The sequence below is a fragment of the Coregonus lavaretus genome (assembly GCF_964263955.1).
Source record: "Coregonus lavaretus genome assembly, contig: HAP1_SCAFFOLD_959, whole genome shotgun sequence".
NCBI lineage: Eukaryota > Metazoa > Chordata > Actinopteri > Salmoniformes > Salmonidae > Coregonus > Coregonus lavaretus.
Genome location: NW_028165457.1, coordinates 98,642 through 123,249, shown reverse-complemented (window position 1 = coordinate 123,249; position 24,608 = coordinate 98,642). Strand labels below are relative to the sequence as shown.

Sequence of the window (24,608 nt, the reverse complement as noted above, 5' to 3'; positions counted from 1 at the left end):
TGGAACACTTATATGATTGATACACATTTATTTGATATTTTTCATAATTCTCCCACAACAATTACGACTACAAACATGTCATGTAAACAATAATGTAAACAATGATTTAGGCTACTAGACAAAGAAGCACCATGACCCACATAAAACAATGACTACATTTTAGTGTGCTAGATAATTTACTCAGATTTGCACCTTCCATAAAAATATCTTCCTTTGACAATTTCCTATTAGGGTAAAGTGTCAAAGGTTATTTTTTGTGTAGATGTTCCAATTAATTCCCTGTGTAACACACATTTGACAATTATATAGTTAAACATTTATTGTGTCCAAAATGGCAACCTTTTCCCTAATATAGTGCACTACTTTGGACCAGGGCCTTTGTCACCATTCAGGACATAACCTATTGAATGCCAACATTCACCATACTGATTTCAATTCATGTCATGTCCTCAATCTTAACATGAGAAGTCCCGACCCTGTTCATGTCCTTTATAAAATAACCAGGGTTTGAATCATTGTTCATGCACCCCCAAGAGTCGATGTATAATTTGAAACCTGGTTCTAATGACAGGTGAATAAAGTTGTAATAAAAAGGTGAACAACAACATTGTGGGGAAATATTCAGTCAATATAGTTCAGAGTATAGAAATAGAATCATAGAACAGGCATCCTTCTTCAAGTCAATGATGCCATAATGGGTGGATTGAGGGGATTTGGGGTTTAAAAAAACACTCCAGGCCACTCTTGAACGTTTAAAATTAGATATAAAGTATGTAGAAATTATAATGGAACTAAACGTTTTAAATTAACTGCCCTTTTTCTGGCCCGCAAATTGATTTTGACGAACAAATTGGTCCGGGAAAAAAATCTGTGCGCCTTCCGCTGAATTTTGAAATCCCGATGTGGCCTTTGAGATCAAATGCTATATGCTGATCTCTGGTCAGTTATTTGCATTTTCCCCACTAATGGTTAAAGTTAGGGGGAATCTAAACGGATCCTAGACCTGTAACTAGGGGAAACGTCACCCCAGAGCTGCTGTAACACAAAAAAGAATGCCTGTTACATAACCACCTTCTTTAGCCAATAGCCATCAGTCCCCCCTCAACAATAACTGGTGCGTGGCGCCTCTAGATGTGGTTCTGAACAGAGGTGTTTGTGGTTGATATGTGAATAAATGATTGGCCGGTGTCCCTGTATCTCTTCAATGATTGTCCGGTGTCCCTGTATCTCTTTAATGACTGGCCGGTGTCCCTGTATCTCTTTAGCTCTTCCCCATCATCTTTAACAGCAGCTGTACAAGGAAGAGGTAGAAGCATAAAGACACAAAGGTCACAGAGGTCAAGTTCATCTTAACCTTTGAGACAGACAAACTGCTACTCATGATGAGTAATGATAATTAGTTCAAGGAGAGTGACTCAAAAAAACTACACCACACTAAGGTCTGGATGAAATAGCTAATGAATAAAAATTACTTTTTTCATTTAATTTCAAAGGTTGACTTGGAAAGAGGGATAGGGACGGGGGAGAGAAAAAGAGAGCGAGAAGAAGAAGGAAGGGATAGATGAGGAGGAAGAAGGAAGGGATAGATGAGGAGGAAGAAGGAAGGCGGAGAAAGAGGTAGGGATGGGGGTAACTACCTGAGTGAGGTGGTAGTCTCCGTCGACTAGCTGCTCGATGATGTTGAAGTGATCGGTGTTTGGAACGTCCTCCAATGTTACCTTCAGTCCTCCTGTTGACTCCAGAGCCTGCAAGAGGGGAGGAGGAAAGGAGGAGGGAGAGAGGAAGAGGAAGGGAGAGAGGAGGTAGAGAAAGGAAGGAAGAACAAAAGAGAAAAAGAAGGGACAGTAAGATGTTGAAAAATATTTCATTTTCTAGGCCCTAAAACTGTTCCAGATAATGTCTGTTCTTCCATCCATGGAACTCGGACGTATTCTATTTACCAGCTCTGATTCTGTGTTCTACTTCTCAAATTCTAAGTTTCAGCGTTCTAGTTCTATGTGTTCAGTCTGTACTGACTTTGTAGTAGTCCTCAGACTGCTTCCGGAACTCTGGCGAGTCGGTCTGCGCCATGGCAACCACGATGTCACAGTTGGAGGAGGAGAGTTTGAGCTGCGGAACCAGCTGACTAGGACTGTTCCTCAGAGCCACCTCTCTGTGACGAGAGAGAGAGACAGAGACAGAGAGACAGAGACAAAGAGAAAGAGAAGAAATGAGGCGAGAGAGAGAGAGAGAGGAGCCTCTGGTGATGGCACTGACTGCTACTGGACACACACAGAGCAAACACACAGACTACAGCTCTCTCTAAAAATAGGATTCATTGAATCTTCCTCACTCTGTCACATACACAATGCCAGACACACACAAATAATTAGGCCATTGATAAACACCATTACTGACCTTAGATGACCATTAGTAGATAAGGTTGAGCATTCAGTGGTACATACCCTGTCATCTTCAGGGGTGGGTGTGGGGGTGTGTGTTTGTGTGGTACGTACTCTGTCATCTTCAGAGGCTCATTGACATAGGTGGACAGGATGGGCAGAAGGTCATATATACCACTGACCAGGAACGCACCTGAGAGAGAGAGAAGAGAGACAGATAGACAGACAATGTATGCATAAGGAGATAGGAGGGAGAGAAATAAGGATCAACAAAAAGCATGGCTCTTTCCCAATGGTCTTTCTGTGACTATTGAGAAATATTACTGAGCTCACGTCTCTGCTGATACCCTGACCTCTAACCTCTGATCTGAGGGGTCACATTGTACTGAGACCAGTCTGTAGAGAGGATCATAGCAGCCAGGTGGGCCCCCGCAGAGTGGCCACACAGGTACAGACCACTGGGGAGAGAGAGAGAGAGAGAGAGAGACAGAGAGAGAGAGAGAGAGAGAGAGAGACAGAGAGAGAGAGAGAGAGACAGAGAGAGAAAGAGAGACAGAGACAGAGAGAGAGAGAGAGAGACAGAGAGAGAGAGACAGAGAGAGAGAGAGAGAGAGAGAGAGACAGAGAGAGAGAGAGACAGAGAGAGAGAGAGAGACAGAGAGAGACAGAGAGAGAAAGAGAGAGAGAGAGAGACAGAGACAGAGAGAGAGAGACAGAGAGAGAGAGAAAGAAAGAGAGAGAGAGAGAGAGAGAGAGAGAGAGAGAGAGAGAGAGAGAGAGAGAGAGAGAGAGAGAGAGAGAGAGAGAGAGAGAAAATTGCCAGTCAGAAACCAACCCCAAGCCTAGACATTCATGATATCAAATCATGACATATTCGTTACCATCTCCTTTAGTCAGAAGATAAGATTATATTCAGCCACTCTTGGAGGACTATGGAAGTTGATTTAAAACATGCTTCTATATCATTAAGACTGCCTTTAGTAAGTACAGATCCGAGATTGAGACTGATGAAGAGGGCGCACCTAATGTGTGAATACTGTTGAATGACGGACACCACACTCCTCCGCACCTGAGACACCATCACGTCCATGTTCCCTGGATGGAAAACGGGGAAGAGAGGAGGAAAATAAGAAAAAACAGGAACAAACGAGGGACAGATGGAGAGAATGTGTAAAAAGGGCACAGAGATGTGCTGAGTCCCAAATGGCATCCTATTCTCTACAGTGCACTATTTTTTCCCCCAGGGCCCATGGGGCTAAAGCTGCTATCGACCAACAGGCCGCTGCTCTGAAGACCCCAGCTGCAGTCTACCAAAGTGGTCGTTATAGATAACAGGGAGTCATTTGGGACGCAGTCATCATTTCTCCTAGACACATGGTTACAATGTTGCTATGACATCACAAACCAGGGACACACCAACGGTACCTTTGGGAGCGATGTCGTAGCCCACGGCGACCACCACGACGCCCTTATGGACCAAAGGGACGGCCATAAACCCTGACTCATCCTTACTAGGAAGAAGAAACATAGGCCTTTTCTCAATTGGATTTGCTGAACTCCTGCGTCCTCTCTCCTGCGTTCTCTCTCACGCCTCCTTTTGAAAAAGGTCAACGGTAATCGAGGAGAGGCGGTGAGGAGAAGTAACGGAGAAAGATGCGCTTGCATGAAATTACACTCCTCTCCACTCACGCCTCATCAGGCAAATTACATTTACAAGGGTGGAATCCCAAAATAAATGTGTAAAGTGATAAAAACACATGTTGCTAGTTGTGGAAGACATTTTATAGATAAAAGGATAAGTAGCATTATCTTTTTCAGATGTTTGCTTGCTTTTCTCCTTTGAGAAAACAACTGCTTCAAAGGGGATGTGGCAGACATCAAAACTCTTCCATGAAGGACTCAGTAGGATACACATGTCTATCCTCGATGAAAGGTGGCTATCGAGGAGGGGAGGACACTTCCGTTTCGCCTACTAACAAATTGACACTCTCCTCGACCAGAGAGGATGGAGGAGAGAGGATGGACTTTTTTGCAAATGAGAAAAGGCCAGTGAAATAGAATATTTAGAATGGTTATTAATTCCCCAAAAATCACAGCCATTAATGACCAGAGAGACAAATGCCTCTGTTAGAATCAGATAGATTAGATAGATAGATAGATTAGATAGATACATACCTAAGGAACTGCCAGTAGCCTCCATGGAGGTAGATTACCAGTGGGACATCTATAAGAAGAAAGAAAACATTGGTTATGGGCAATTACACAGTAATAGAATGATGCGGACACAGATTATTTTATTTTAACATGTATGTCAAACAAAAATCAAAGTTAAACAAACCATAACTTTATGCACAAGGACTACTTTTAACCATTTCCACTGAAAATTATAGAAAAAATATGGTTTTACTTGAAGAACAGTGCAGATGCAAAGTTTGGTAACAGAATGACGGTTTGTACCATTTTTGCCATCATTCTATACACACACACACGCGCATGCTTTCCACACAGGCACACCTAGAGAAGTGGTGGTGGGAACATAGACGTCTAGTTTCTCCCCCTCTCCTTCTCCATAGGGAACGTTCAGCAGGGTCTGGGCCAGGCCACGGGCACGCTCCGTACCTACACACACAACAAAAACATGCACACGGAGACACACACACACAGAGGCACACACGCACAGTTAGAAAAAAATACACATAGGAAAATGAGTCGAGACAATTCTGAACTGGAGACACAAACCCTTTATGTTTACGTTGCAAAAAAAAATATTTTGACTAAACTGTAGTGTAACTACTGATACAGAAAGCCTAGCTAGCTATACGGTGCACAACAACAATATAAATCAAACCAACAACACACAGTTGGCTACTTTCCAATCATTCATTTCATTATTCGGACTGCGGGCACCACCCATATGTCATGGCTAGACTAAAGAAGATCCCTACAGCGTTCAGTTGGCTACTGCTCTTTCCTGAACCCACACGCTTGTCAATAATCAACTTTATCGGCTAGTTAATCAATCATCGACAGACCTTCTTTGAGCGCCGTCACGTGGGCTTTGATAACGTCGTCTGCCGACATTCTGTGCGACCACTGGCTGGGCGAAAACTGCCTCTCGAGCTCCTGTCAAAGCAACAGCACAGAAGTGTGTTGTGAATCGGGGCGGCCATACGAACATTAGCTCATAAAGATCAGGCAGACAGCGGGGGCGCAAGCGCAGTCCAACAGCGCCCTCAGGCGGTAATCATCCGGAACATTTGATTTATAATAGAAGTCAACATACAGGTTTTTTTTTTAAACTTTTGTTGTTGTTTCAACAGGTGATGTGAGCAGTGAACTAAGGTATTTATAATCGATATTTAGATATAAGATATTGAGAAACGGTGCTTTATTTTATAGTAATAATGGCAAATGGATTGGCAAAGTTTAGAAATGAAGAGAGTTGGTTATGAAAAAAGAGGAACTAGGCTACTTGCAGACATTATTATGTATTTGTAACAGTTGTTAAAATACTTTGTGAATTTCACCAGGTTCATATGTTAATATAGCATGTTGATTTGTTATTATGCACGCCCTGCATCCTAGGGAATAGGGGAGCGTCTACTTACGAGAGACGCGACGATTGGCAGTACATAGTTGTGCTCTACAAATGTTGTGTATTTTCTTTTGGATGCAGGAGAGAGAACTGTAATACATTAAAACAACCTGATCTCCGAAGTCAACGTCTTTAGCCTCAGTCAATCACACACAACGCAGAGCTACAGCGGTGCAGTACAGAACCGGTTACATATTTAAAGTACAATGTCTACTGTATGAACAGACACACAAAACTTACATCCTTCTTCATATCCTCCCAACGTGACATTGTTGCTCTTGAAGGTAACAACAGCAGATATACTCCGATAGGCACAACACAGAGAACCTTTGGAATTTGACAAAAGATAAACAGACCAATGAGGACAGTGGGTCAACGTTCTGCACTCGTGCGCCCTACTAACTGTCTCCTAGCACTGTCCTCGCGTTGATACCGCCAAGTGAAATAGAACTGGCATAGTGGTAAAGATATGGTCATGGATAAGAGCAATAATAGCCTACATTGTGCATGTGATCTTGACCTATATCTATATGTTTATCTGGATAGGAAAGTTACACGAATAATAGGGGGGGGGGACGACGACAGGTTTGTGATATGACAAAATGTTGTATAGAAGGCCTATCATTCATGTGTAACATTGTAACCATCCATTGCATATGTCACGAGATGGATTGGTGGATAAATGGGTGGTGGGGCAGGTTTGATCAGACGCACCTGCAGCGGGTTAGCTAGCTGGGGATTGGCTGTCATTTCCTTTAAAAGCCTTGTGTTTTGTGGTGATCAGGCCTCGATGCAAGTGGTCGTGTCTGTTTGAGTGTTGGCTGTGATCGCACTAGACCAGTGTCTGCGGGACGAGAAGTCTTAGTGGCGAATTCGGGTGTTTAGCACTGGAGGCGGGGCCATCGGTGACGTCGTCAATCTAAGACCTCGGGCAGCTTCCAGGACAGGGAGCTGTGCGGATCTGGGTATCGCCATACAGAGACGTTAATTTTATTTTGTGGGGATATGATTCTCTTCGGCCTCGATAACCTATCCCCACCCTTTCTATACGTTGTCTTTCCTCCTCCCTATTTTGTCCCATAGTAGAGAGTCCGTTAGAGGAGTTGGCAGGGCCAAGGGTGGGTCCCATATTTTGTGCAGCACCAGAGCGAGATTGTAGTGCCATATCAGAATAATGCAGTGTCACTTTTGCATGCCTGATATTTACCTGGGGGATGGCGTGCATGTCTGCTGTGGGGAAACAGGGTCCGATCAATGTTAACCCATGAATTTAAAATGAAACTTACCTCGAGCGTACTTGGTCTTCTGTGTGTGTTGTGTGCTAGAGAACATTAAACCCTGTGTTGGGTGGAGTAAAAAGGGTTCACACTAAATTGACAACACCACCGTAAAACAGAACGCACTCATTGATTGCCAAGGCCTACTACAGTAGTGCCTTGAGAATATGACTAATTATCCAGATAAATGTTAAATACTGGGGAGCTCGGTACAATCGTTAATTTTCAAGCTAAATGAAAGTACAATTTTACAAGTGTAACAATGTGTCTCCCGCCTGAAATTTGAACTACTGGCGCGTTTTTGGAGGTTGGTCTACGAGCTGATTGGTTCGTTCAGTGACGTAGATGACCATTGATCATATACAGAAACCGGTCGTGGAGGCAATGTTGCCAATTTAGCGACTTTGTCTCTATATTTAGCGAGTATTCAGACTAGCGACTTTTTCTGGTGTTATTGGAGACTGACGTGAAAGCACGTATCGTTCTTACTCTTCTCAACGAGCAGCGGGCCAGGGCCCAACACCCGTCCCACCCCCGTCCCAAAACACTCACAGGCGGCCCAGTCCTCTCGCTGCAGTCAGAGCAGGGGATGTTCAGACTGCAAATGAATCGCGCATGCGGGAAGCCGCAGTCAGGGCGAATTAGGTGATGACGTCATTTAGCGACTTTTAGGACAGCCAATAGCTACTTTCCTTACAGAGGAGTTGGCAACACTGCGTGGCGGGATATTCATAAACTTGTTAGCCTCTTCAAAGAGTGCCGAGTTTATTTCTCACAATTATTAGGAATATTGGGAAACAGAAGGTTAATATAATGGAGTGTTTGAATGTTTCAAGAATCCTGCCAAATTCCCCACGAAAAGCAAGAGGACAGATCCAGGTACGTTCTCAAACTTTTTTGATGCAAATGCTTGCTAGTTAACCTCTTTCGAAGATGCCCAAAGTTACCCTAAACCTTTTTTATAATCTTATAACAAATAACTTAATCATATGCAATGATTTCTAAGTCGATCGTACACAACTAATTTGTCTGTTCTTTGTTTGCAGATCATCTTTGGCCCAATGTTCTCAGGCAAAAGGTACGTGTCAGTTGGCTAATTCTGCATAAACAGCTGTTTTATTTGTTAAGCGCTACGATTTTGTTTACCAACACAGTCAGTGAACCACCATCAACTTGATGGCTCAACAATAACAGCTCGTTAAAAATGCAGCCCGCCAAATGTAACTGCATTAGTACGCCTTGTACTGTACTGTACTCTACTGGCTAGTGCTTGAGATGCCGACTGTAACAAGCTACTGTAATGTGTACTTTGCACTTAGAATTACAAATTATAACATATTAGTAATTTAATAGGATCTCTTTGACTTTGCATTTATCCCATAAACTGTAACATATACTCCACGTCACAGTGTTTTAGATGGCGGTTCATAGCTGTATTATATGTGGTCCAAGATGGTGTCACTTTCAGCGGGTGTATTTGAACGTACAGTACCAGTCAAAAGGTTGGACACACCTACTCGTTCCAGGGTTTTTCTTTATTTTTACTATTTTCTACGTTGTAGAATAATAGTGAAGACATCAAAACTATGAAATAACACATATGGAATCATGTAGTAGCCAAAAAAGGGTTCAACAAATCAAACTATATTTTATATTTTAGATTCTTCAAAGTAGCCACCCTTTGCCTTGATGACAGCTTTGCACCCTCTTGGCATTCTCTCAACCAGCTTCATGAGGCAGTCACCTGGAATGCATTTCAATTAACAGGTGTGCCTTGTTAATTTGTGGAAGTTCTTTCCTTCTTAATGCGTTTGAGCCAATCAGTTGTGTTGTGACAAGGTAGGGGTGGTATATAGAAGATAGCCCTATTTGGTAAAAGACCAAGTCCATATTATGGGAAGAACAGCTCAAATTAGCAAAGAGAAACGACAGTCCATCATTACTTTAAGACATGAAGGTCAATCAATACGGAACATTTCAAGAACTTTTAACGTTTCTTCAAGTGCAGTCGCAAAAACCATCAGTGCTATGATGAAACTGGCTCTCATGAGGACCGCCACAGGAAAGGAAGACCCAGAGTTACCTCTGCTGCAGAGGATAAGTTCATTAGAGTTACCAGCCTCAGAAATTGCAGCCCAAATAAATGCTTCACAGAGTTCAAGTAACATACACATCTCAACATCAACTGTTGAGAGGAGACTGCATGAATCAGGCCTTCATGGTCGAATTGCTGCAAAGAAACCACTACTAAAGGACACAAATAAGAAGAGACTTGCTTGGGCCAAAAAACACGAGCAATGGACATTAGCCTGGTGGAAATCTGTCCTTTGGTCTAATGAGTCCAGATTTGAGATTTTTTGTTCCAACCGCCGTGTCTTTGTGAGACGCAGAGTAGGTGAACGGATGATCTCCACGTGTGGTTCCTACCGTGAAGCATGGAGGAGGAGGTGTGGGGGTGCTTTGGTGGTGACACTGTAGGTGATTTATTTAGAATTCAAGGCACACTTAACCAGCATGGCTACCACAGCATTCTGCAGCGATACGCCATCCCATCTGGTTTGCGCTTAGTGGGACTATCATTTGTTTTTCAACAGGACAATGACCCAACACACCTCCAGGCTGTGTAAGGGATATTTGACCAAGAAGGAGAGTGATTGAGTGCTGCAAGGAGAGTGATGGCCTCCACAATCACCCGACATCAACCCAGTTGAGATGGTTTGGGATGAGTTGGACTGCAGAGTGAAGGAAAAGCAGCCAACAAGTGCTCAGCATATGTGGGAAGTCCTTCAAGACTGTTGGAAAAGCATTCCTCATGAAGCTGGTTGAGAGAATGCCAAGAGTGTGAAAAGCTGTCATCAAGGCAAAGGGTGGCTACTTTGAAGAATCAAAAATATAAAATATATTTTGATTTGTTTAACACTTGTTTGGTAGCTACATGATTCCATATGTGTTATTTCATAGTTTTGATGTCTAAACTATTATTCTACAATGTAGAAAAATAGTAAAAAATAAAGACAAACCCTTGAATGAGTAGGTGTGTCCAAACTTTTGACTGGTACTGTATATCCCGATAAACCAGATAGATTATGATCAATACTCGAGGATTTTAATACTTTTTATTTTTTTTGTAAACTGACCCTTACCTAATATGAAGTAACAGAAGGTGATTGGAAAACATGGTGATCACATGACTACATGGGCAGAATAAACCAAAAAAGGCTAAGCATGGCTGTACAGATGCTAATCACCTCCGATGCTAGCAGCGAGACAGGAGCATGCAGCCCACGTGAAGACTTTCCAGAACTCATGTCAAAAGACTCCTAACATGCTTACTACACCGCTCCTGTCACGTGCTCGAGCGTTGCAAAATAAATGTACACATGTTATTCAATCATTGCACCCACACTGCTCGCGCATATCAATGAGAGTCTGCGTCATTGGTTTTTAGGAGCATATATCCACGTGGGTGATTGAAAGATGAACTGAGGTCCACACTCCAGACCAGTTGGTGGTGGTAATGCACCTTAAAGTTGGTTGCCAACCGCCATATAAAGTCGGAAGAAGAAGAAGCCTGAATGAGGAGAGATTAATAGAAACAAACTGGGTTTCCCTTTTTATCTGTGGATTAATTGTAGTAGAGGACCTTGTGCATTTCAGGTAAAATAATAACCAAATGTTTTATATCCAGGACAAATTGGCTAGCAACAGCTAGTCTCTAATCTAGGATGGTCATCTGAATCAGGGTTAGTTTGGCAGCTGGGGTGAAAGAGGAGCGATTACGATAGAGGAAACCAAGTCTAGATTTAACCTTAGCCTGCAGCTTTGATATGTGCTGAGAGAAGGACGGTGTACTGTCTAGCCATACGCCCAAGTACTTGTATGAGGTGACTACCTCAAGCTCTAAACCCTCAGAGGTAGTAATCACACCGGTGGGGAGAGGGGCATTATTTTTACCAAACCACATGACCTTTGTTTTGGAGGTGTTCAGAACAAGGTTAAGGGCAGAGAAAGCTTGTTGGACACTAAGAAAGCTTTGTTGTAGAGCGTTTAACACAATCCGGGGAGGGGCCAGCTGAGTATAAGACTGTATCATCTGCATATAAATGGATGAGCGCTTCCTACTGCCTGAGCTATGATGTTGATGTAAATTGAGAAATAATTGCGTGAGGCCAAGGATCGAGCCTTGGGGTACTCCCTTGGTGACAGGCAGTGGCTGAGACAGCAGATGTTCTGACTTTATACACCGCACTCTTTGAGAGAGGTAGTTAGCAAATCAGGTCAAAGACCCCTCAGAGACACCAATACTCGTTAGCCGGCCCACAAGAATGGAATGGTCTACCGTATCAAAAGCTTTGGCCAAGTCAATAAAAATAGCAGCACAACATTGCTTAGGATCAAGGGCAATGGTGACATAATTTAGGACCTTGAAGGTTGCAGTGACACATCCATAACCTGAGCGGAAACCAGATTGCATACCAGAGAGAATACTATAGACATCAAGAAAGTCAGTCAGTTGATTATTGACAAGTTTTTCCAACACTTTTGATAAACAGGGCAAAATAGTTGGCCTATAACTGTTAGGATCAGCTTGATCTCCCCCTTTAGATAAAGGACACACCGTGGCCGCCTTCCAAGCAATGGGAACCTCCCCAGAGAGGAGAGACAGGTTAAAAGGTCAGAGACAGGCGATGATGAGGGGCTGCAACCTTAAAGAAGAAAGGAGCTAAACCATCTGATCCAGAGGTTTTTTGGGGGTCAAGTTTAAGGGGCTCCTTTAGCACCTCAGACTCAGTGACCGCCTGCAGGGAGAAACTTTGTAGCGGGGCAGGGGAAAAGAGGGAGGAGCATCAGGGCTAGTCGCATTAGAAGGGCCCCGTGTAGCTCAGTTGGTAGAGCATGGCGCTTGCAACGCCAGGGTTGTGGGTTCGTTTCCCACGGCGGGCCAGTATGAAAATGTATGCACTAACTGTAAGTCGCTCTGGATAAGAGCGTCTGCTAAATGACTAAAATGTAAATGTAAAATGAGATGAGGAAATGTTGGACGGGCAAGGACGCATGGCTGAGTCGAATAGGAATGCTGACTTAATGAAGTGGTGATTAAAGAGCTCAGCCATGTGCTCCTTGTCAGTAACAACCACATCGTCAACATTAAGGGACATGGAGGAGGAGGGTTTATTCTCCAGGTCTTTAACCGTTTTCCAGAACTTCTTTGGGTGAGACACACAGAGCGAGAACTGCTCCTTAAAGTAACTAACTTTAGCCTTCCGGATAACCTAAGTGCACTTATTTTTCATTTGCCTGAACGAGAGCCAGTCAGCCTGAGTATGCGTGTGCCGAGCCTTTCGCCAAATGGAATTCTTGAGGTGGAGTAACTCTGCCAGATCACGGTCGAAAAAGGGGCTGAACCTGTTTTTAATTCTAATTTTCTTTATGGTGGTGTGTTTTGTTAACAATACCACAGAAAATTTGCTTGCTCATTTAAAGATTTTTTTAGCAAGCGTCTATGACAAGTCAGGACAGGCCGTTTCACTGAGCAGCCATTACGAACACAGGCTGTAAAACAGTGATCACGAAGGTCATTGTAGAAAACACCAGACTGATACATAAAATGATTATTTGTGAGGCTAACATCAAGGAGAGTAGCCTTTTCTGGGTGTTTGGAGTCATACCTTGTGGGATTGGTAATAATCTGAGCAAGATTTAGGGAGTTGTCATGGAAATTCTAACCAAAAGCAAGAGAGACCTGAAGAATCTACAAACAACTTTTTATTATAAGATTAGCAAATCTGGAGCAGTTAACAATCACTCAATAGTGCAGAGTTAAAAGCCCAACGAACAAAGTTGGGTCTCAGCTTTTATAAAAATCTATTGCACAGTTAGCAGATGTGTGGAAACAATGGGTGGGTACATAGTGCAAAGAAACGATCATCACTAGTTTCGTAACTATCTGCTGACACTGGGTATGGTCTGAATGATTAGATCATGATGCTGCTAATCATGCTATTCTCTGTTCTCCTCAGCATGTTTCCACACAATTGGGATCCTGTAGATACTGAGTAACAGGATGTGTCACATACTGTGATTTCACCCAGTCTTATGACTAGAACAGACAAGGACAGTCTGCATCAGTAGAGAAACACAAAGAGACAGTTCTCTTAAGGTTAATACAGAATAAACAGAGCCTAGTTTGTCATTTTCCACCACAGGAGTCCCATTGCTTTAGTACTTGGTCAGGTGGTTTAAGCATGTCCCAGTTTAGGTCACCTAGCAGGACAAATTCCGACTTAGTGTAAGGGGCCAGGAGAGAGCGTAGGGCAGGTAGGGTACAGGCCGATGCTGATGGTGGACGATAACACCCAGCAACAGTCAACAAAGAGCTATTTGAAAGTTGAATGCTGTCAAAGTCGCGTCAATTCAAATCTGGTATTAGGAACAAAAGAGGTCAACACGACTTCTAAGATATACTAGTTATTTTAATTAATGCAAAAACCTTCAATGGTAAATATGATGTTTCGTATATACGGGCTCTTTGAAATACCTCACAGGGCGCTTCAGAGAACTAAAAGACATTGTTCCAGATCCAATACTCAAATACTCTGACAGAGGGAATTTCCCACTTCTCTGCTGGCCAATTAGAGTAGAGGCTTGAGCGTGGTTTAAACTTTACTCAGCCAATCCGTTGTTTCAGGGGTTGGTCCCATCTCCTCGGCGCCATTTGTTGCACACTTCAGCCAGGCACAAGTTTATCATAGCAACTTGTCATAGTGAGAAGAGCCAGCTCCCTTAGACATCATTCCTACGTCCAAGGAAGGTTCACAGATCACAAAGAACCAGTATAGTCTAGCATTTGAAGACACAATCCTTATCTCATTTTACCCCCTAAAACAGCTCTTCACATCAATCACAGCCTTGCCAGGTGTCACAACCTACATTAGCCCAGTCAAGAATGCATTCTTTCTAAGTTAGTCATCCCATCAATTTAGGAGAATAATAAATCCCCAATAATGCTTAACCAGCTAATCAAATTGTTTGGGGACAGACTTGGTGGAGACAACCGAGCACTGAAGGTGTTCCTTGGAAAAGATTGCCACTCCACCACCTTTGGAAGATCTGTCTTGCCATAAAGGTTATAACCAGAAAGGTTAACATCAGTGTTCAAAACACTCTTTCTTAACCATGTCTCAGTAATGACCAACACATCTGGATTGGAGCTGTGAACCCACACTTTCAATTGATCAATTTTAGGTAATAAGCTTCTAGTGTTAACATGCAGAAAACCCAGGCCTTTACGAGAGCAGAAGTCAGAATTGGGGCTAGCAGCAGTAGATGGGCCAGGGTGTACATGCACATTTCCAGATACAATCAGGGCACGGCAGAGGACAGTGTTGATTTAAAAAAAATGACATTTGAATGTGCATCAGATAGCAACAAGATCATATTGCACAGCAATTTCATTAGGTACCATGAATACAAAGCCAGCGAGAGGTGGTTAGAATAGGATGGGAGGCCAAGAGCACCCACTTGGGAGAAGCTTTTTTCGGGAGGCCGATTCCTTGTAGAAAATCCCAGCTAGCTAGCAAGTCTATGTCCACTGTTTTTTTCCACGTGGAAAAGGAGGTCGTTAGCTAGCTATATCTCTTCAGTTTCGGCGAATGGTCCTTTACGACGTTGACTGTGCAGCAGCTCCTCAACAGCGAAAAAATACTGACCATGGATGCAGTACAGAAACTCCCAAAAGGTGAATCGCCAGCTGCTACAGAATATCATTGAAGTCCAGCGCCACAGCTGGAGATGGAACCTGAAACTGCATGGGGTGCGAGAAGAGGACGGGGAGAACATACGGAGCGTTACCATTGACATTCTCGGGAAAGTAGCACCCAGGATTCGAGACTAACTCCCGGATGTCGTCGACGTGGTGCACCGCCTGGGAAAGCAAAGGGATGACGGATCTCCGCGGACAACCATCATGCGGTTCACAATGACAATCTACAGAGATGTCGTATGGAAAGAAGCCAAGGAGTCGAGGTATCTTGTGGAGAATAAACTACGCATCAAAGAGGCTCTCACTCCAGAAAATTTTTGGCCAATGGTAAAAAAAGGCTAGGGAAGAGAGCATATTTCAGCGGCACTTTTGCATTTATCGATGGAAAGATCGATTGCCAGGTCGTCAAGTGAATGTCATGAGCGTACTGAATGTTTTGAAAACACTGTGCTCCGGTATATAGTTAGCTACATTAACTTGAAATCGATGTCGTCCTATTCTGTCTAAGTCAAATGATAACGTTAAGAGTTAGCTAAATTACTCTTGAGTAATAAATCGATTGTCATTTTTACATTCACCCCGTTTTATATCACCAGGAATGTGAATACGGGTTCATCATATTGGTCACAACTACCTCCGTTTAGGGTAGTCCAGTTCTTTCTCTAAGCTCAGGTTTCCTTACTAGTTACCTAGCTTACTAGTTCAACTAGTTAATCAGTTATTCATATCACTACACTGTATTTGTCTTTATTTTTGTTATGCAACGTTTTGAATTCAATGCACTAAATATTGTATCTCTAAATGCCAGGGGTTTACGACACATAACTAAAAGAAAAGCACAGTTTTTTTTATTTTGTTAACACTATTGCATATTTCATTCTACTCCAGGAGACTCTCCTGCGATTCAGATTCTAAATTTTGAAAATCACAATGGGGAAATACTGTTTATTATAGTCACGGGTCTAACCACTCAGCTGGTACTACAGTGAGGGGGAAAAGTATTTGATCCCCTGCTGATTTTGTACGTTTGCCCACTGACGAAGACATGATCAGTCTATCATTTTAATGGTAGGTTTATTTGAACAGTGAGAGACAGAATAACAACAAAAAAATCCAGAAAAACGCATGTCAAAAATGTTATAAATTGATTTGCATATTTGACCCCTCTGCAAAACATGACTTAGTACTTGGTGGCAAAACCCTTGTTGGCAATCACAGAGGTCAGACTTTTCTTGTAGTTGGCCACCAGGTTTGCACACATCTCAGGAGGGATTTTGTTCCACTCCTCTTTGCAGATCTTCTCCAAGTCATTAAGGTTTCGAGGCTGACGTTTGGCAACTCGAACCTTCAGCTCCCTCCACATATTTTCTATGGGATTAAGGTCTGGAGACTGGCTAGGCCACTCCAGGACCTTAATGTGCTTCTTCTCGAGCCACTCCTTTGTTGCCTTGGCCGTGTGTTTTGGGTAATTGTCATGCTGGAATACCCATTTTCAGTGCACTGGCTGAGGGAAGGAGGTTCTCACCCAAGATTTGATGGTGGGGATGGTGTTCTTGGGGTCATAGGCAGCATTCCTCCTCCTCCAAACACGGCGAGTTGAGTTGATGCCAAAGAGCTCGATTTTGGTCTCATCTAACCACAACACTTTCACCCAGTTCTCCTCTGAATCATTCAGATGTTCATTGGCAAACTTCAGACGGCCCTGTATATGTGCTTTCTTGAACAGGGGGACCTTGCGGGCGCTGCAGGATTTCAGTCCTTCACGGCGTAGTGTGTTACCAATTGTTTTCTTGGTGACTATGGTCCCAGCTGCCTTGATCATTGACAAGATCCTCCCATGTAGTTCTGGGCTGATTCCTCACCGTTCTCATGATCATTGCAACTCCACGAGGTGAGATCTTGCATGGAGCCCCAGGCTGAGGGAGATTGACAGTTATTTTGTGTTTCTGCCATTTGCGAATAATCGCACCAACTGTTGTCACCTTCTCACCAAGCTGCTTGGTGATGGTCTTGTAGCCCATTCCAGCCTTGTGTAGGTCTACAATCTTGTCCCTGACATCCTTGGAGAGCTCTTTGGTCTTGGCCATGGTGGAGAGTTTGGAATCTGATTGATTGATTGCTTCTGTGGACAGGTGTCTTTTATACAGGTAACAAGCTGAGATTAGGAGCACTCCCTTTAAGAGTGTGCTCCTAATCTCAGCTCGTTACCTGTACAAAAGACACCTGGGAGCCAGAAATCTTTCTGATTGAGAGGGGGTCAAATACTTATTTCCCTCATTTAAAATGCAAATCAATTTATAACATTTTTGAAATTCGTTTTTCTGGATTTTTTGTCTCTCACTGTTCAAATAAACCTACCATTTTAAAAATTATAGACTGATAATTTCTTTGTCAGTGGGCAAACGTACAAAATCAGCAGGGGATCAAATACTTTTTTCCCCTCACTGTATAAGACAATGTGTATGGGTACAAATCTTACAACTCAAATAAGACTTTATTTTTGGATCTTGCTGATAAGCTTACTGAGCTGCAAAACAAGTATACAAATGCATGGCTTATAATAACTGGAGACTTTAATGAAACACCTGATAACTCTTTAGATTTCCCCCTAGAATAGCTCAAAGATCTCAGAATAGTGACATCACCTAATTCTGCAGTAAACTGACAGTGATCGATACATGGCGCTTCTTTAATACAAACTTAAAGGAATACACCTGGTGTAATAGGTGAATGATGGTCAGATCCAGAATTGATCTGTTTCTCATTTCTCCCCCGCTTTCACAGTATGTACAAGAAGTAAGTCATTAACATGCTCCTTTGACTGATCATAAAATGATATTATTGAAGTTAGAATGTTCTGAAAAATCCAGTGGCATTCGAGGACACTGGAAACGTAATAATTCACTCCTAAATTATCCAGTCTTTTAACAAGAGCATAAAGACCTTGATCATAGACTCGTTTTGACTCAAATGATTTAGAACCAAAGCATGGAAGTAACTGGGAAATACAATGCCTTGCAAAAGTATTCATCCCCCTTGTCGTTTTTCCTATTTTGTTGCATTACAACCTGTAATTTAAATGGATTTTTATTTGCATTTCATGTAATGGACATACACAAAATAGTCCAAATTGGTGAAGTGAAATGGAAAAAAATAGCTTGTTTCAAAAAAATATATACAAAATAATTAACGGAAAAGTGGTGCGTGCATATGTATTCACCCCCTTTGCTATGAAGCCCCTAAATAAGATCTGGTGCAACCAATTACCTTCACAAGTCACATAATTAGTTAGATTGCACACAGGTGGACTTTATTTAAGTGTCACATGATCTCAGTGTGTATATACACCTGTTCTGAAAGGCCCCAGAGTCTGCAACACCACTAAGCAAGGGGCACCACCAAGCAAGTGGCACCATGAAGACCGAGGAGCTCTCCAAACAGGTCGGGGACAAAGTTGTGGAGAAGTACAGATCAGGGTATAAAAAAATATCCTAAACTTTGAACATCCAACAGAGTACCATTTAAATCCATTATTTAAAAATGGAAAGAATATGGCACCACAACAAACCTGCCAAGAGAGGGCCGCCTACCAAAACTCACGGACCAGGCAAAGAGGGCATTAATCAGAGGCAACAAAAATATCAAAGACAACCCTGAAGGAGCTGCAAAGCTCCACAGCGGAGATTGGAGTATCTGTCCACTTTAAGCCGTACACTCCACAGAGCTGGGATTTACGGAAGAGTGGCCAGAAAAAAGCCATTGCTTTAAGAAGAAAATAAGCAAACACGTTTGGTGTTCGCCAAAAGGCATGTGGGAGACTCCCCAAACATATGGAAGAAGGTACTCTGGTCAGATGAGACTCAAATTGAGCTTTTTGGCCATCAAGGAAAACGCTATGTCTGGCACAACCTCAACACCTCTCATCACCCTGAGAACACCATCCCCACAGTGAAGCATGGTGGTGGCAGCATCATGCTGTGGGGATGTTTTTCACCGGCAGGGACTGGAAAACTGGTCAGAATTGAAGGAATGATGGATGGCGCTAAATACAGGGAAATTATTGAGGGAAACCTGGGACGAAGGTTCACCTTCCAGCAGGACAATGACCATAAGCAAACTGCTAAAGCAACACTCAAGTGGTTTAAGGGGAAACATTTAAATGTCTTGGAATGGCCTAGTCAAAGCCCAGACCTCAATCCAATTGAGAATCTGTGGTATGACTTAAAGATTGCTGTACACCAGCGGAACCAATCCAACTTGAGCTGGAGCAGTTTTGCCTTGAAGAATGGGGAAAAATCCCGGTGGCTAGATGTGCCAAGCTTATAGAGATATACCCCAAGAGACTTGCAGCTGTAATTGCTGCAAAAGATGGCTTTACAATGTATTGACTTTGGGGGGGTTAATAGTTATGCACGCTCAAGTTCTTTCTTTTTTTTTGTCTTGTTTGTTTCACACAACAACAAAAAATTGCATCTTCAAATTGGTAGGTATGTTGTGTAAATCAAATGATACAAACCCCCCAAAAAATCCATTTTAATTCCAGGTTGTAAGGCAACAAAATAGGAAAAATGCCAAGGGGGCTGAATACTTTTGCAAGCCACTGTAATATGTTATTATTCAAATGAAAACAAAACTACTGAATTAGTCGTTAATTTCTTCATTCTCTCTGGTACATTTATATACACAAAAACAAATATTTGTAATCTGTCCCCAAATGCAATATATTTTTCTTGAAATCCAATATTTAATGCAATCTCTAGAATTTGTCAATAACAAACTAAATAAATATTCTTCCAACTCCATCATGGGTTTGTCCAACTGTGACCTCTGACCTTATTCTATTTATTTTAGGTACCTTCACTTTTGAAAGTCAATTATTGTGTAGTGATTTTTCTTTTTTTTTAATGTAATGTTATTTTATGTTTCTTCAGAGAAAATATACGTGTAGTGATGTCCTATGTTTTTTTAATTTTTATTATTGTATTGTAATTTGAAATGTATTTATTTTTAAAGAAAGCTTTATTACATGTATTACTGGTTTCTTGTGATAATTTTCTTCTATAATTCTGACTGAAATCCATATTTTATTATTAACAGCACTGAGTTGATGAGGCGAGTGCGTCGTTTCCAGATCGCTCAGTACAACTGTTTGGTGGTCAAATATGCCAAAGATACACGATACTCCGAGAAGGGCATGGCCACACATGACAAGTAAGAACACTCTCTGGTTTATGTGAAATATATTATTTCCTGATTTTATAGATAACATTACATTTACCCCACATGAACTAATACCCTGTTTCACCTGATTCTCATTGTTGCCACACTGGACAGGGGAACAGTTGTTTTCCCCCCCAGTGTTTTATTAGTGTAAACAGAGATTTATCTTTAGAACTACATACTGTATATCAGGGATGGGCAGCTCGGATCAATTTCCCCCCAATAAATATTAATAATATATTATTTATTTTTGGGGAACTCAGTCGGGGTCTCGACTTACCTTTGCGAGTTAGAATAGTAGAATACACAAGGTGCAATTTCGAAATGTGATTGTGCATCAGCTGTTTTTCTCTTGTTATGTCAGTCACCATGGTCGAATTACCGGCCGGGGCCCGATTTTGATTTTGTTAGTCAGTCTGCAAACTGCAAACATTTCTACGCACCCTATTGCAAAATGTGTAGAATTGCATGACATTTGCTGTAAAACAGAATTGCAGCACCACTAATGGTGTAGAATTGCAGCACCACTAATGTATTTAATAGCATACTATGCATGATTGTAATTTATAAAGGATGTACATTATGTTAATGTAGTCATGGATGGTCTCTTTAATATACATTTTAATATATATTCTAGAAGCACAATGGAAGCAGTACCAGCCAACTGCCTGAGCGACATGCGTTCTCTAGCTCAGCAGGCTTGCGTCATCGGAATCGACGAAGGACAGTTTGTAAGTATAGTACATTACGGTCTGTTACCATCTCACTGTGTCCAACAGAGTGATCCTCTTTGTTCCTATACATGACCTGTATGTTCTCTACAGCTGAATAACAGGCCATTGTTATCCATCTGTTATATTCTCTGTTTAGCACATGGCATCATCAGCACCATATTCCCTACAATGTTATGACCTAGGACAGCCTTTTTCAAACCTCTCCCCCCCAAAGACGTTCCATGTATTTAAACTATTCCACAGCTAGCACACCTGATTTAAACTTGTCAACTAATCACCAAGGCCTCGACTAGGTCAATCTGGTGAGCTAGTTCAGGGCTACAACAGAATGGTGAAACATCTCTGAGGAGATCACTGACCTAGGCTACATTACCAACGATAACCAACAAAGTCCTAACTGTTATACAGGTATGCGTATGAATCCATGCCATATTCTTATTATTTTCATGTGTGTGTGTCAGTTCCCAGACACAGTGGAGTTCTGTGAGGAGATGGCCAACATGGGGAAGACCATCATCGTAGCGGCCCTGGACGGAACCTTCCAGAGAAAGGTAGTCATGGATGATGAGTAATATCCAACGTTTGCTGCCTGCCTCCTGGTTGTCTGTCCTCTTCATCGTGTTGTCATCGGTAACAGTTGTCTCATGTAATAGAATATTTTACATGTAGAGTTTGTCAGTTTAATTTGAATTAAGAGGTTGGCACTTGGCAATAAATAACTGTGTATGAATTATGTGGTGTGTGTCTGTAAAGACAATCCATTTCTCTGGCTAGTGTACTATCTGTCCTAACTCTCTCTACCCTGTCCTGTCCTGTCCTGTCTGCAGCCCTTTGGTAACATCCTGAACCTGGTTCCCCTGGCTGAGAGCGTTGTGAAGCTGAACGCTGTCTGTATGATATGTTACAAGGAGGCAGCATACACCAAGAGACTGGGGGCAGAGAAAGAGGTGAGAGGGGAGAGGGAGAAAGAGAGAGAGAGAGGGGATGGGAGAGAGGAGAGGGGGGATGTAATATGATTTATATTAGAACTGAGGAGGGATTATACAGTAGAAACATCACATGCCTTTCAGGCTCAAAGGCTTTATTCCCATCAACTTTAGGGAGTCAAATGAGACTGGTGGTTTTTCATATCCTCTTACTCGTCACAACCAATCTCTATTGACATTCACTGTCCTAGTCTAGCTGCATCTCTCTCCCTTTCTGATATCCTCTCTTGATCTCTCCATCCCTTTTTTATTTGTATTATTAGTCAACCAGTTAGGAATGAAAAGTCCCTGCAGGAATCACAATTATCACTCTGTCCCATTTCACCGATTATTACCCTGCCGATCCGTTCACATCTGGTCTAAGGAGTAAGGGTTAGGGGGTCAATTTTAGGACTGTGCCTATATTTGGACATGACCTCACTTCCTGTTTCCTGTCTCTGCCCCGTCCCCAGGTGGAGGTGATTGGTGGAGCCGATATGTACCACGCACGTTGCAGGAAGTGTTACGGTGGCCTGATGGACGTGGTGGAGAAGGAGAATAGCGCCCCCCACAGGGACGAGACGCCACCGCATGCCATGACAGGGAAACTACTTGACAACGCTACCGCACCACGGAAACTATTCGCCACCCTGCACCTCTGATCATTCCCAGTAGAGAATATTTTTAAAGGGATATTTCACTCAGGTGACTTTTAAAGGGGTAGTTAACTTGAATTGGAACTGAGTGAGATGGTGAATTATCCCTTTAAGTTTTAGGTTTGGTATTTGACTGGAGGAGGAGATGAGTTTAAAGGGATAGTTGTTGACTCAATTTTCTAATTTCAGTAATGAACTATCCCTTTAAGTTTTGCACTTGAATGAGCATGGACAATAAATGACGCTCTATCAATCCACTGAACTGTATAGTATTTGTGTAACTGTCATTTTATAGGGCTTAATATACTTCAATGTAAATATTTCTAATACATTGGCCAAATTAGTACATATCATATTTTGTAAGACTCTGCTAAAACATACATACTGCCATGCAATGAGTCTAGTGTACACAACTTAATATTCAACTGTTACCTTTTGTAGTACTGGTCTGATTTGCCTCCTGTAATTTTTCTGTAAAACAGAAGCTAAATTTTTTTTTTTAATGGTCATTTATGGTTTTTGTGTTTAGTCATTTTCCAGATTTCACAAAATAAAGTCGAACCCATAACGTCATAGTTTATTTTTTTTACCAATCATCACCAGAAAAACATAAGGGGGAGAGGCCCAGTTGTGCCACTACTTCATGCCAATTGGACGCTCCCTCAAAACAAGACATCTGTGGCATTGTGTTGTGACAAAACTGCACATTTTAGTGGCCTTTTATTGTCCCCAGCACAAGGTGCACCTGTGTAATGATCATGCTGTTTAATCAGCTTCTTGATATGCCACACCTGTCAGGTGGATGGATTATCTTGGCAAAGGAGAAATGCTCACTAACAGGGATGTATACACACGTGCGCCAAATTTGAGAGAAATAAGGTTTTTGTGCATATGGAAAAAATCGGGGATCTTTTATTTCAGCTTATGAACCATGGGACCAACACTTCACATGTTGCGTTTCTTTTTGTTCATTGTAGTTGGCAATCACCCTAGTAACTGAGTGAAATAAATGGTGTTGGACTGCAATCCGATGTACTAGCCTTGACTGAAATAACCTGTTTAGGTCTTGGCAGTTGGCACGTTGTAGTACAGTACAACTAGCTGCCAATGAAGGTAATTTTTATGGTAACACAAATCCCCAACCCACTTTAATGCACATTTTACCAGTACTGTATTATGGTTACATTAGACAGTCACTTCGATCTGGACTTGTAAACATGTATTTTTTAAACCAGTCAAATTATTATGATGCCCAAATATTGGATTTTGAGGACAGCTTTTATTCTGCCTCATGCAGACACTCACAAATGTAATTTAGACAAAATAACAGAGAATTAGAACCTTGTGACATCACATACATAGCAGTTGTTGAACTGCACTTCCTAATTATTATACAATTATGGATTCAATAGAACAAAACAAAACTGAACTAACAGATTTCTGGTGGTATAGTTTTTTTGTATTAATGTTATTGGGAAGTGTTTGACACAATGTGCAAATAAATGTGTGAATTAACTTCATAAATGTCAAATAAAAGTGAGAAATAAACTCACTTGAATACACATTGAAATCTACACTTTCATTTAGATATGTGGTGGTGATCAAATGGTAAATCAGAAACATTTAGATAAAACAATGGACAAAAAGTGAAATATACCCATCACCCCTAAAACCACAGAAAACAAACCGCAATCAATTGACTTAGTCCTAATACTAATTTCAAATACAAATCAAATACTTACAGAACTCTTGGCAATCAATCATAGATACAAATACAGTAGTAGTTTAAGGTTGCTAACTGGTAAGGTTTAATTTGAACAGTAAGGCTGTTTTTACACAGGCAGACCAGTTCTGAACTTCAACCCAATTATTGGCAAAAGATCTGATCTGACTGGTCAAAAGACCAATAATTGGGAAAAAGATCAGAATTGGGCTGCCTGTGTAGACGCAGCCTTACTAGGCCAAGCTGGACATCCATGGGGGTATGTTCAGGATTGCAACGTTGCACACAACACTAT

The 24,608-nt window shown here is 41.9% G+C and overlaps 2 protein-coding genes across 6 annotated transcripts; one reads left to right on the top strand and one right to left on the bottom strand.

Annotated features, from left to right (window-relative positions):
• Positions 1 to 3: 3 nt before the first annotated feature.
• afmid (arylformamidase) lies at positions 4 to 6,786 on the bottom strand. Of its 2 annotated transcripts, none has more exons than XM_084190972.1 (12): positions 6,691 to 6,786; positions 6,217 to 6,303; positions 5,414 to 5,504; positions 4,896 to 5,000; positions 4,557 to 4,605; positions 3,807 to 3,913; positions 3,404 to 3,476; positions 2,742 to 2,839; positions 2,496 to 2,574; positions 2,017 to 2,152; positions 1,638 to 1,745; positions 4 to 1,291 (listed from the first exon to the last, which is right to left on the bottom strand). In XM_084190972.1, exons 1-12 carry the CDS (start codon positions 6,724 to 6,726, stop codon positions 1,262 to 1,264), a joined length of 999 nt encoding a protein of 332 aa, XP_084047098.1. In that variant the 5' UTR covers positions 6,727 to 6,786; the 3' UTR covers positions 4 to 1,261. The 2 variants fall into 2 exon arrangements, with proteins under 2 accessions (XP_084047098.1, XP_084047099.1); XM_084190973.1 differs by having other exon boundaries at positions 3,807 to 3,892; positions 6,691 to 6,784.
• On the top strand, positions 5,501 to 24,152 carry tk1 (thymidine kinase 1, soluble). Of its 4 annotated transcripts, XM_084190978.1 has the most exons (9): positions 5,501 to 5,621; positions 5,702 to 5,723; positions 8,090 to 8,132; positions 8,300 to 8,331; positions 20,113 to 20,226; positions 20,873 to 20,966; positions 21,431 to 21,520; positions 21,797 to 21,916; positions 22,408 to 24,152. In XM_084190978.1, the coding sequence occupies exons 4-9, from the start codon at positions 8,315 to 8,317 to the stop codon at positions 22,594 to 22,596; spliced, it is 624 nt and encodes a 207-aa protein (XP_084047104.1). In that variant the 5' UTR covers positions 5,501 to 5,621; positions 5,702 to 5,723; positions 8,090 to 8,132; positions 8,300 to 8,314; the 3' UTR covers positions 22,597 to 24,152. The 4 variants fall into 4 exon arrangements, with proteins under 4 accessions (XP_084047104.1, XP_084047105.1, XP_084047103.1 ...); XM_084190979.1 differs by lacking the exon at positions 5,501 to 5,621 and having other exon boundaries at positions 5,660 to 5,723; XM_084190977.1 differs by lacking the exon at positions 5,501 to 5,621 and having other exon boundaries at positions 5,694 to 5,723; positions 8,039 to 8,132.
• Positions 24,153 to 24,608: the final 456 nt, after the last annotated feature.